The following is a 13,009-nucleotide window of genomic DNA, read 5'->3' as shown; positions in this document are numbered from 1 at the left end:
GATAACCAAGCAAGTTACATGGGAAAATTAAAAAAAATTATAATTTGAACATTCAGAAGATGTTTAACTTTTCCAAATAATTTCTGAAATTGCTTCTAGCAAGATAAATTTTAAGAAGGTAAAAGTTACTGGCCAATCAGTACTTTCTAACAGCAGAGAATCCAGTATTTTAAATGTTCCAGAGCAATGATATAGTACATTTTTATGCTTTATCATTTTGCATTCAGGTGAAGATGGGAGACTGGCATATGAACAGCTGGACAAATTTCCCCGAGAATTTGTTAAAGTTGGAAGCCGCCGTGGAACTGAAGCTGCCACAGCTTTTTAGATGGAAAAGAACCTGCTAATAATTAACAGGCATTAAAGTAGGATGGAGCTGCACTTCAGTGTGGGGAACAGAAGGAAGACTTTAAAGAATTCTATGAGAATGTTCCAAAATGTAGCAATTTACAGACTTCTTAAAGAAAAGCAAAATCTAAAATCCAGCTTAAGGGTTCCTATTGGCTCCTTGCTGCAGCTCATGATGGAACAGTTGGATGCTGAGGAACAATACTTTCTTGACTGGTTCTAAACAAATAATGTAATTGCAGTTATTCAGCCTCAACAGACTTCTGTGAGGTTTTTAGAATTTGGCATCTCCATATATTTTCCTATTATATATACTTCCTTGAAGTTGTCGTGAAAGCTTGAGACGTGTGATACCGTATCTAACAAGGACAATCAGGAGGCCACCTGAGCAGGCATGCAAAGAAGTTTTCCCTTGAATCCCAAATGAAGTGTCTGCTGCCATGCAGTGTCCCCAGCAACACTCCAGTGGCAGGAAACGCTGCTCAGCTTTCTCAGTGGTGTCTCGGTAATGAAAGTTCTACAAGTTTTGCCTCCAGAAACAGCGTGATGCAAGCCCTGGGAGGCGTCACTTTGGTGACTCATTCTGAATGTCTCCACTGGGCTTTTATTCCCTTCTCTTGCCCTCCAGCAACAAACCATCATTAATCCAGCAATTTGTGAGGGGGATCAAACAATCATGTAGGCTTCTGAAAACTAAATGAAAAGGTAAAGTGCATTTATTTATTCTGAGAAGAAGGAGTGAATATCACTAATTGCACAAGTCCCCAAAACCACTTTGTTCTGCAAGTTGCAGGCAGGATTGGATTTCATACATTCTAATTAGTGGAGCACAGTTTCTATAGAGTTATTTCAATATAAAGAACAGAACAAACTCAAGTGGACCTCGGAGGCAATAATAAACAGAGGGGGAAGTGAATGCACCTCCCCTCCCTGCCCTGCAAGGCTGAAAGACAGCAAGTGCTCCAAACTGTTGATTACAAGCCTTAAGTTAACAGAGGAGGTGAATAGAATTTAACAGAAGAGTGTTCCTGTGCTGTGTTCATTATGCATGAAATGCTATTTAGATGTCAATTGAAGTATCCAAATTTGCATAGGTGACATAGAAAATATTGCAAACAGTTCACATCAAAAGGAAACCTTGTGAGCCAAACACTTTGGCAGGCAGGGGTCATTCGTTTTGGTTTTTTTACTGTGAATGTTACAAGAATGTACATATCTGTATATTTATAAATATATATATTCTTCCTTTAATTAAAGAAGTACATTTTGTACAGTGCAAAATGCTTACTTGTTTACTGAGGGATATAAACACTTTTGCAGAAGGTGAAATAGCCATGTTATGGTTTTTATACTACACCTGTCCCATCAGTTGAATTCTTTCAAGGTGTCCTTTTGTATCTACTTTTTTTTTTCTTTTAGTTTTGTGGCATTTGTACTCACCATATTTCCTATCACATTTAAGTTATAATAAAGATTATTTTTTAATTACTAAGCACATCAGTCCATATGTATAGTCACTCTTTCCATCAGCAGCCTCTTCACTATCAGGCTAAGTTCAGAGCAAGCCAGTTTTGTGTTTTATTCAAGATACTTATCAAGAAAGGCTCCACAGGAAGGACCAGAAAATGTGCTGGAGAGGCTCCAGGATCGTTACCAAGCCTACACTGATTACTCCTCCCTTCTGTGAAGACAGACTCGCCTCAGACAGAAGACATTTCTTCCATTCATTTTCCCTTTTCAAACATTGAGGCTTACAGCTCACATAGAGGTACTGGCATCAAATGGAGGGTGTATCTCATCTCATCGTAGTTTAAGGCCACCCTTTGAGAACTTTAGTAGCCTAAAGCTGACCTGCTACACCATTACAACCATTAAGAATCACGCATACAGTTCAAAAGAACCAGATAGGAAAGAGCAAGTTGTGCTCTGAATGAAGTCATTGAGAAAATGCACAGGAATTTTAGTATGAACAGTTCCATCAAACTTAGTTCCTGTTGTGGTACCTGAGACTGACAAGCTTGAACCTGGGATACAGATGTATCGAGGCTAAGCTTCACCTGGAGCATTAATACTGTTTTAGAAAACTAAATACACAAATAACCATCTTCTAACAGGATTCATGACAACCGTGGCAAAGTGAACAGACCTTAAAGCTTCCAAAACCTGAAGGCAAATAAAAATGACCAAGCCATTCACTTGTCTTATAGCTTGTACATTTTAATGCTTGCAGAGCTGACAACGCTACCTTTTGCTGGCATGATAATGCACTCCTTTGTGGAGTAGGAAAAACCAGATGCACAGAGGCGAGAGGGTGAGAGCATCCATCACAAGGCTCATGCTTACTGACTACTGAAGAAGGAAGCAGCAGGCAGTAATTAGAAAAGCTCTTAGGGCTGCAGCAGGCTTGCTTGGACAAATTTAAAGGTCAGGGCCAGCCCAGGAAAGTGTGTTAGGAAAGTTCCATACCAAAGTAGCTCAGCAGCAGTGCAGATGGAAGAGATGGGCAGCTTGCTAGGAGTGCACTTGGCAAGGGGCTTTATCTGCTGGTGAAGGTATCCTCACCTCATGCTGTGGTTTTCACTACCCCTGTCCTGCTGCCACTGTCTCAGCATTTGGCCCCATAAAAGAAACCTGTAGCACCCCTACACTACTGTAGCTACAGCAGCAGCGTGTTAGGCTGCCCAGTTTCACACTGCTACTGGCAAGGCTGTTGTATCCAGCAGAACTTCAGAAAAATTATCCTCTATACCTTCACCCTATCCTGTGTCTGAGATATAGAGAGGAATGTGGACTTCAAAATCAGGAGTCAATACAACTGCCAGACACTGTATCTTAAGTACAGCTCCCTGCTTTGCAGTGGGACTGGCCTGAGGCGAGGATCCACAGCACCCAGCTTCAAATGGCTGCAGTGGCACTGGGGACAGGATAGATGTGTCCTCACAACTGATCACATTTCATCAGAGGCAGCAGTTCAACAAGCAGCAGCAAATTAAGGATCATCATAACACTGTTATCAGTTGCTGAACTGCTTTGTGCTATTACAAGAATGGAAAGATAGATGAATCTTTCTTAAATATTAAATATTAAGAATTAATAAAAATTCCCTACTGAAAAAAAACCATTGATGACAATGCAATTCAGTCTTAAGAACACTGGCGTGCTGGAAAAGCACAGCCTTGGCAAAGTTTGCACATCTTATTAAGTTCTCAAATCCAGCTCTGAAAACAACCTGAGATGGCCCTTGAGGAAAAGTAAATGAATATGCATCACACATTCTTAAAAAAATTAACCTAACTTTATTACTTATGCAGAGACTGCAGCATAAGCTGCAATACAGGACTATGCTGCAAGTCCTCACGTAAGCAATCCAGTGCCAAAAACCGAGTGAGTTTCAGCTGCCCAAACAAGTAGCTACTATGGTCTAATCAATTTCACCACACATTTTCTTAGGTACAATGGCTGTTTAGCAAAAATAACGATTTTTAGCATAAACCAGTTACGAGTTCTTCCTCACACAAACAATGCACCTGGCCCATGGTTTGCTTGTCCCTGTGCAGCTGCTCATTCTTGAAAAATCTGACACCTGCAAATGCCCCACCTCCCCACACTTTACTCTTGGCTGCAATTCAGCCCTGTTCAGACACACACCTTGTATGTGAGAAGTGCTAGGACACTGTAGAGACATCCCACTTCCACACAGCCTGAGCTTGCTTCAGTCAAAGACAAGATTGTGTCTCAGCTCTCTGCAGTGAAAAGGAATCAACATACTGGTAGCACAAACACATTTGACTTCTTGGAAAGAATCCCATTTGGAAGTTAGGTTCCAGAACTGATAGTTTTATTGTGCTAGATACCATGTCCTCTCCAATTCAGCTGGATATGAAGGCTGTCTTTAGTGATGTTGATTTTCAGGTGCTATATAGTCCAGTCATGTTATGTCCAGTGATAAGTGAGTTTTCCCTATACTTAAAATGTCAGATGGCTGTAAGATAACTAATCACAAACAAATCTGTCTAATTTCTACACCTTTGGCAAGCCATTAGCACAAAAATACAAAGTTCCTAGACTTAATATGTAGCACAGTACTACTGCATGCATGTTCCAAAAAGCACTCAGGAATTTTCAGAACAATAAACTCAATCCTTTTATAACATCTTTAAACAGCAATTATTGCAGCCTCCTAAAACTGCTAAGAACATTTCCATATATTAATGTCTAAGAAAATAGGCATAGTCAGTGTTGGATCAAGGTTCACATGACTAAGCTTGTATAGAGGTTTTATTACTATGGCACAGTTCGGCTCTCACACCTGGCCTTCTCCTGCATCAGTTTTGTTTTTCAGTTTATACAGCAAACTATCCTCTCTGCCAACAAACTGCACTTAATAAAACCACAGTAGCCTTGGTTTAAAATATTAGTATGTATTACTGAGTGGCACATCCATTTTTGATATAATTTCTTTTTCTGTTACAGGTGGGCCAAAGGCTGCAATACATCCATCAGTCTATTTGCAGAACTTCCATGATTTTATTTGTACAGTCTATTTCAACAGAAAGACCCAGGCTATCAAGGGACTGTCAAACATTTTATTTAAATAAAATCAATCCAGAAAAAGCATAAGATTTTAACACAATAAGCATTCCTCTTGACTGACCTGAAGATAAGAAACACAGATGCAGATACTGCACACAAATTTTGGTTTGTCTCCTTCTGGCAGTTCTGTTCCAACAACAGCACCTGTACTACAGGAGTTCACAGAGCAGGAAGTGACACAGTGGAAAAGTTGCACTCGCTGCCTCATTTTGGTTTGCTAGTTACAGCACAGTCCTTTCTTCCCTTCTACAGCCTCTGCAAATGCAATATGCCTGATGTTTAAAAAATAAAGCCACCGCTAAAAAAATTAGAATTAACAATGAATAACTAAATTGAACTGCAAAAACCAATTATATCAGAATGAAACTTATGTTTCCTTATATACTAATGTTAAACTACTTTGTTAGGAAAGTTGCTTAGAATCTGAGGTCTAAGTCACTTAGCAAGCATTATCCACTTCTTAACAGAAAACTTGGTTTGCTCTACAAAGCATTTGCTCAGCACCCAGATTTTGTTTTTCCTTCAAGACAGCATCAGTTCGACATAAAGGACATACCTTTATCACCTTTTCAGCTCTGTGATGGAAAGGAGTATGTCTAAGCACCCTCTGGAGCACACATTGGAAGATACAATCTTGTGTTTACAAAGTTCACAAAAAACTGTGATGCCTCATTTTCTAGCTAACATGCTGTGCTGGTTTTACCAGGTAAAGGTATTTTTTGAGGTATTGCCTGCTGCAATGGTTTCTGATTTCCTGGATGTCACAATTTAAATCAGTTGTAAAACATCTCTTAACTTATCAACAGCCACATCTTTGGCAAGACCAGATAGATCTACCAGCCAGGATCCTTCTAATAACTTCTGCCTCCTGAAAGGCACTCAACTTTAAGCTCCTCTCAAGATATGGCAGCAGCCACCATTGTTAAAGCCTCTCCTTAGAAGGCCACGTTACAGAAAATGTGTATCCAGCTTACTCTCCTGCTCCATCACAGCCCATGCAGATGCCAGATAAGGTGCTCAAGGTTTTAAAGACTGCTTTCTGTTCCTGTAAACCCGTCAGAACCTAAGTACCTTGCTAAAAGGGTGTCTGGTATCTTGGTGAATACCATGACAGGACCTTGAAAACACCAAGTTTCCTTTCAGAATAGCTCTGAAGAACAGGCTGCTTTGTCTCCACCTAGTTTTCAACACAGCTGCTACTGGGATCAGGAACACCACCTTCTCTTCATAAGTCAATGGAAGTATTACTAAAAGAACTGGTCTCATATTTCCTACTTAAGCTCTCATTCTGTCTCTATGTTTCCTTAGAAGGCAGAGGAAATTAATTTTAAAAAACTTGAAAAATCAAATCTAACTGACCTTTGGATTTTGACTTTTATTACCTAATCTTGATTTCCTGAAACCTCACCAACAGCACACAAATTTTTACTTCCCTCCTCCACCCCACTCTATCTACCAAGAAAGCAACTTTGTTCTTCAGAACTCTGCAAATCTAAAGAGTTAAAAACTCACCCATGCATTCCCTCCAGAAATTTGGAAGCTTCCATCTACAGTAGTCATAACTGATTTAACCCTAGGATTAGCCATTCCCTTGTCAATTAAGAGGCTGTTGTGGAAACGAAAAGATTTATTTATCAATTTTCATGTATCATGTCAGACCAACTGATAAAGATATTTACACAACAGTTGAAATACACAGTATTTGCCTTTCATACAAGCAACTACATGCAGCCTGTAGTAAATTTTCCATGCAGTATTCAGATACTCCTCCCACTGCCACATAATTCCAGTTAAAAATACCAACATCTGTAATGTTCCCACAAGAGTTTCTATACCTGAGGTTTAGTATATCCTTTCAAGAGGAAGTCTGCAATTAAAAGCCACATACATAAGCCTATTTAAAAGATGTCATTCCAGTTGCAAATGGCTTGCTTCCTCTGAAGGCAGATCTGATTTATTCTCCCTTAAGCCAGACAATACTTGTGATGGCTCTTCTTCAGAAGGGCTGTCTGCCTCATCTCCATAGTTATGCTCTTCATTTTCCTGTCTGCATTCCTCCTCCTCCTCCAGAGCCAGACCTTCCAGTGTCTCAAGACTGTCAGGTGCTTGCCCAGTTAGCCTCTACAAATAAACAGAAGACAGTGAATTTAATATTTTTTCTACTTAATAATTATGAAATAGTGAAATAAGTAAAACAAGATGCTGCATATCAAATTAAGCAAGCTAATTACCTTCATTTAGAGGTTGTTGATCTAATCAAAGCATTCCTCAGTTACAAAAAGGCACAAGTTCAACTCAAATTACTACCTCTTAACAGTCAACAACATGGTCTGCAAGTTAAGGTTCTTCAGTAGGACACATTTTATCTCAGACAACCTAAAATGTGGGAAACTGATTCCCAAGTTTTTACTATAGTACCATGCAGGTTTAATTTTAGATAAATTACCATACAACCAATTTACTCAATTTTTAGTTAGAGATAATGAAGCTACATTAAGTCCAGACGAACTTTAAGACCCAGCAGTCTCTAGCACTTGATCAACCTAGAAGTTCCTCACCTAACCTGATCAGAGGAAGATAAACAGGACTGTAAAGAGGCTGGTTTTAAAGCTTCTGGTTATTTGATGTATCCTTTAAGGCTCATTTAAGCCTCAGAAGGGAGGAGCTCACAACTAATAAGTGATCCTTAACTGTTGAGAAACTGTAGAGAAGTTTCCAACTACATTAGTTCAAGTCCTCAAGTAACAGAATTTCTGCCTGTAGGTTTATCGCTAACAAGCAGTATTCCCTGAATACCAAAAAAAAATTCAAGTACAGCAAACCAGGAGTCTTTCAAGCCTGATCTAAAGAACTGCACTAACTGAAAATTAACTTTAAGTTTTTCTTGATTAAACAAGTTACTTGCTATGTTATTTCCTCTTGTTTCCACTTCCCAGTCTAGTCATAACAGAATCAAAGTACTTGCTAGGCACCCAGCTTCACATCCCAGTTTAATGAGAGCTTAATCCCTGCAAAAACAATCTGAAAATCAAGGTTACACAGCTATGTAGGTATTTATTACTGTTTCAGTGGCTCTTACAAACAACCCACTCCAGATAGAGGAGCCATGGAATTCGTGACAAAACTACCTGCCACAAGGAACTCTCAGAAGGAGCTGTCAGGAAATTTATGAGTTTATGAACCCTAGAAACTTTGTGTACAGCTCTTTTCTGGTCAGGAAACTGACACTGCCCTGACAAAACCTTGAATTTAAAGAGCATAGCGATCCCTCTCTCTACTCTACTTTGTAACTTTGTTTCAAGTTAGCATCTCAATGGACACAGCCAACACCAACCTATTAAGAACACATGAATTTAAGTCATCCCAAAAAAGAGACAAATCAACTCTTCCTTCCCTTATCACAATCTCCAGCATGCTAATCCTGTTCTGTTAAGAGAGAAGGCTGAATCCCTCCTTCAGAAAACATCCCATCCTGGTACTCTCATTACTCCTGTAAAGTTCTAAGATGGGAAAAATTCATCCCCTAAAAGGAGCTTCATGACTCTAGAATTAGAGCAATCCTGCAGGAAACAGGTCAGAGAGCAATTTAAAATGAAGAGTCCTGTGAGCACATAACAGAAGTCATGATTCACTATAAATACCTTGGCTGGTTTCTTGCTTTTTTGTTCTACAACATTAATTGAAAATTGCTTTAAGTACCTCAATCACACTGGTCATATAATGTACATGCTCAGCAAGGGACATGAGCTCTTCATTTTCTTCTTTTAGGCGGGCAATTTCATCATCCTTCTGCTCGATTTCTTTGTGCAACTGAGTTCAAATGACAAAATGTTAGAAGAGGAAGACAGTAGCCAGTGATGAAGCAGTTAGGTGTCTTTGAGTAGCTAGCTACCTTTTCATTTTCTTGAAGCACTTCATACAGAGCCTTCCTCCTTTCTTCAGCCACTTCTTTCCAATACTGAGATGAAGGACTTCCTGAAGTTAGAGGCTACAGTAAGTCTGTGGTAAGACTGATTTCTTAAGAGCACCTTAAAATATCAAACCTGTATACAAGTATTCTGTGAGCTGTGAAACTAAGAACTCGCTCCATATAGTGTTTTCAAAGATTGTAGAACTACAATTAGTGACACAAGCTTAGAGGAAACAGATCCTACACTGCAGTAATGCCTGTACAGTGCCTTCAGGAAGCTGCCTCAAGCATGGCATCATGTTTCTCCTCAAGCCATCTTCAAAATGGCCACATTTGCAAATGCTGCTCTTCTTTGTGGAAGACTGAAGTGTTACTTCCAAGCCACTGTCCACGCCAGGCATAATGGTTCTGAGAAACTGTGCATGCAACACACTGTGCCACAACAGGCTTTCATTGCAACTTAATTATTAGTCACTGGAAAACTTAAAGTCCAGCCAAAAAAACTACAAGACTCCCTAACACTGCTGCACATAATGCTTCTCAGCTTCTGGTTATTATGAACTCATTCTTAAATATAAGACATCTATACTTTATTTAATATAGAGGATAAATATCATCAACTCCTGCTAGACATTATGAAAAACCCACAAAGCCCTTATCTAAATTACAAAGGAAATATGTTTCAAGTAGTATTCCAACAGCAGCATAGCACAAGAAAACATTTCAGGAATTACCACATACCTTTCATAATGAGATCTTCAGCTTGGATGACATCATTCTCATTTTCTTGCTCCTTGTCCACAGACACCTCAGCTTTACAAGCCTTTGAGGCAAATTTGTTATTCCAGAGTTTCCTTCTGACCGAAGATTTCTTCTGCATAAAACATGGACAGGTTTAAGTTTAGAGTAACATCTCAGCCTTCACAAAAATACAAGCTTCTGAGCCTGCACACTCATGACTACAAGTCCCCAAGTCCTCCTTTCTTCACATTATAGCTCTAGTTTAGACATCTTCCTTAATACCCAAATAACTCGGAAATTGCTAGGTTTTAATATCATTTATTACTAGAACAATAGTAAGCTTAAGTTTTGCCACACTAGTTAGCACATTTTTTTCAAATATATTAGTTTTCAGTTAAAAGCTCAAAAGCATTTCATTATGACTAGAAGTAATTGTGTATCTACGGATTATCTTTTAGTTCATACCTCATTACACCTGCCAACCAGGCTACCTGCTGCTGAAGGCTGGATCATCTTAAGAGTCTGTCTTGGGGCAGCACTGCATGTGCTAGCTGTGAGGTACTTCTGAAAAGACAAATCTGGTTCAGACAGTAGCTACTCTTCTTTACATAAACTAAAAATTAGGAATCCATCATGCTTCCATTAAGGTAACACACAATTCATCTTTTCAAGAGAAAAAAAAGACACTAGCCTATGTTAGGGTTTTTGCAAGGAAGGGCATCTAATTATTTGTGGCAGTGATAGATCTGAATCACACGAAGCTATGATCAATCCCTTCCTCCTAGGAAACATTTATCTTTCAAAATGTAACTTGAGTAGAAATATTCTGACCAGACTTCAAGGCCAGTGACTTTAACTGGAACTCTCAAACTTGAGTTTGAGAGCAGAAATCTCAGACTCTTGGGAACAGAAGTGACTGCAGTTGCACTGTTAGGTGGTAAAGGCACACAAGGCAATAGCTATTTTTGTAACCTGTGAACACACCATCAGCCAGGGCTCATTTAAACAGATGTGTTAGTTTGATTATTCATTAAAATGGATCAAAAGTTTCCTTACTTCAATCCAGACAGGCTATTGTTTTGTCTAACCAGTATGTTTATCACCCTTCTTATCATGCATAAATACCGCCTTCCTGCATCAAAGCTTTCTGATTGGGTTGGTTACACTGCCACCATGGGATAGCAAACAATGGCAGACAACCAAGCAAGAACAGCCAGGATACAATGCCACACCAGCGTGAGAAAGTCACCGATTCACACCGTACTTCATAGGACAAGAGCTCACCTTTCCCACGGTAGTTTCTGCCACCAATTATGCTACTGTTCCACTAAAGGACAAACATTAACTGCTGTGGGAACAAGAGTCACACCGTGTGTCAGACACTGCTTGCTGCTACTTAGGATTAAAGTATACTCCGCCAAGAAATTATTGGCCAATACTCAAGTTAACCCACTGAAAGTGCAAAAAGCCACACCAAGCAATTCCTACCCTAGAAGCACTATGGGACAAGATTGCCATAAATCAGACCTATTGATTTGTAATTACCATTAATACCTGAAGCTTTCATTCCAATCACTATGCCTCATCATACAAGAGCTACTAGCCTCTTATTATATACAGCTTTGTACCATTCTGGTTAGGGCCTACATTAAAAAGCTCACCAAGAAAAGTTACTAACGTTTGTACCTAATGAGGTAACTCTTAAAAACCTCCACCAGTTAGTTCCACGGCAACTATGACTCATGAGGGTGACTTTAGAAAGTGAACTGCCTTCTTGAATACTTCAGTTAAAAGATGTTCAACACAAGACAGATATAACTCTTCAGAAGTTCCCATCCATAAAGAGCAGCCTACAAAACCTATTCTACAACCCCTAAGCATAAGCCAGATAGCTTCAGTAAGCAAAGGCACACAGTGAGGACAAACAAACCAAATCAACCCTGCAAAATTAAATAGAGTGTCAGTAAGCTCAGTGTCAAAGTAAAAAGGACTTGCTGAGCAATAGGAAAAAAAGCAATCATAAGCACATATGCCCAAGCAGGACAACATGTTCCCAAGCCACACTGTCCGCCAGGAGGTTACTCGAGCCAAATGGACATAAGCCAGGTGGAAGCACATTGCAACAGATCCCTTTATATTCCTTCAGTGGAGAGAGAAGCTTGTGTCAGACAGAAGTACCAGTGTCAAGGCTTTAAAGCCTATACCTGCAAAGATCCTGAGGACTTTTCTGTGGTCAGTTTCTGTTTCATTTTGGAATTCATAAGATCAACTGCAATAGAAAAACAGTGAAATTAATACAGGATCCGTCAACTCCCTAAGTTCGGGAAACACTAGTTAAAGAAGACTACAATTTCGGGTTATCAGCTTTCATGGCAGCTTTAAGCAGTCAGCCATGCACGGCGTGGTCAGCGGGCTGCTCCAGAACCCCTCCTGAGGCTGCACCCGGGACACGAGCGGGAAGGCAGCGCCCCGCGGCCTTTCCGCAGGGATGGCGGGGGTGTCCCAGGCGCACACCCAAAATGGCTGGGGTTGGGAGGGGGGGACGGGGACACTCAGCCACACCAAACCCCGACCCCGCTCCCGCCAGGCGAGCTCGCAGGGCCCCTCCCTCCCCGCGCGCCGCCGCGGCCAATGGGGAATAGCGAGGCAGGAGCCCGCCAACACCAAACTCGGCCGCGGAAGCCTGTGGCCCCATCCCGACGCCGATGACGGCGGCTCCACCGAGATGGAGAGCAGCCCCTTTCCGTCCCTCCCGCCCCTGGGGCCCCGCTCACCGGCGGCCGCTCCCGCACAGACCCCGCACCACGCGCTCCCACAGCCAGCCACCCTCTCGCGCCCGGCGCGCGGCTATAAGGAGCGCGTTGGCGGTCACGTGACCCGGGGGCCCCTCTCCGAGCCAATCGCGGGCCGCGCTCCCCCCGCCCCGCGCGCCCAGGCCGGAGCTGAGGGGGCGCGCGCTGCTGCGCCTTGGCGTTCGGGGTTTGGCTGCTTCTGGATTTTGGTTTTTTGTTTTACTTCTAAAGGAGTTGTACCGAAACAGATTTAATCACGTCCCCGCTAATTCTCGTCGCTCCTATCTAAACAACCTGCAAAACCGGGGAAGAAAATTAGCAGTGTTAAGCCACACTAACTGCTACACAACACTAATTTTACGCAAGATATACACTACAGCTCTTATTAATTATGCCTAAACCGCGCTGTAAAATTTGTTAGAAGCCACTTGACAATTATATTATTGCAAATATTTGCACATTTATCTTTTATTTATACTAATAGTATCTTCTGCTGACACATTCCTTGCAATCAAGGTCTCAACAGCTATCAACATTTTATATTCTTCTATATTCTTGCAAATATTTGCACGTTTATCTTTTATTTATACGAAGTATCTTCTGCTGATTTGCGAATAAACATTTT

General features: G+C 40.9%; 2 protein-coding genes across 10 annotated transcripts in view; one reads left to right on the top strand and one right to left on the bottom strand.

Moving 5' to 3' along the window:
• RIPOR2 (RHO family interacting cell polarization regulator 2) overlaps window positions 1-1,843 on the top strand; it is a 108,338-nt gene extending 106,495 nt beyond the window's left edge. For all 5 annotated transcript variants that reach the window (XM_086894738.1, XM_023921689.2, XM_023921691.2 and 2 more), the window contains one exon: window positions 228-1,843. In XM_086894738.1, coding sequence (XP_086750864.1) covers window positions 228-328 — 101 coding nt within the window. In that variant the 3' untranslated portion in view covers window positions 329-1,843. The remainder of the gene's footprint in view (window positions 1-227) is intronic.
• A 3,077-nt stretch (window positions 1,844-4,920) lies between these two features.
• Window positions 4,921-12,584, bottom strand: GMNN (geminin DNA replication inhibitor). 5 transcript variants are annotated; one of them, XM_086894812.1, is made up of 8 exons: window positions 12,367-12,455; window positions 11,797-11,861; window positions 10,877-10,940; window positions 10,058-10,156; window positions 9,593-9,725; window positions 8,834-8,916; window positions 8,641-8,751; window positions 4,921-7,062 (listed from the first exon to the last, which is right to left on the bottom strand). In XM_086894812.1, exons 4-8 carry the CDS (start codon window positions 10,103-10,105, stop codon window positions 6,850-6,852), a joined length of 588 nt encoding a protein of 195 aa, XP_086750938.1. In that variant the 5' UTR covers window positions 10,106-10,156; window positions 10,877-10,940; window positions 11,797-11,861; window positions 12,367-12,455; the 3' UTR covers window positions 4,921-6,849. The 5 variants fall into 5 exon arrangements, with proteins under 5 accessions (XP_086750938.1, XP_086750946.1, XP_086750920.1 ...); XM_086894820.1 differs by lacking the exon at window positions 12,367-12,455 and adding an exon at window positions 12,145-12,206; XM_086894794.1 differs by lacking the exon at window positions 10,877-10,940 and having other exon boundaries at window positions 12,367-12,584.
• Window positions 12,585-13,009: the final 425 nt, after the last annotated feature.

Source organism: Cyanistes caeruleus, chromosome 1, assembly GCF_971803275.1.
Source record: "Cyanistes caeruleus chromosome 1, bCyaCae1.hap1.1, whole genome shotgun sequence".
Classification (NCBI taxonomy): domain Eukaryota; kingdom Metazoa; phylum Chordata; class Aves; order Passeriformes; family Paridae; genus Cyanistes; species Cyanistes caeruleus.
The sequence above is the reverse complement of the archived record's forward strand: the minus strand, read 5'-3'. Positions and strand labels throughout refer to the sequence as shown.

Coding starts and splice junctions, on each gene's coding strand:
- GMNN (XM_086894794.1), bottom strand. CDS start 11,853: ATGAATTCCAAAATGAAACAGAAACTGACCACAGAAAAGTCCTCAGGA. Junction 8,752..8,833: donor TGCTTCAAGAAAATGAAAAG/GTAGCTAGCTAC, acceptor ATTTGAACTCAG/TTGCACAAAGAAATCGAGCA. Junction 7,063..8,640: donor ATATGACCAGTGTGATTGAG/GTACTTAAAGCA, acceptor GTTTATTTGTAG/AGGCTAACTGGGCAAGCACC.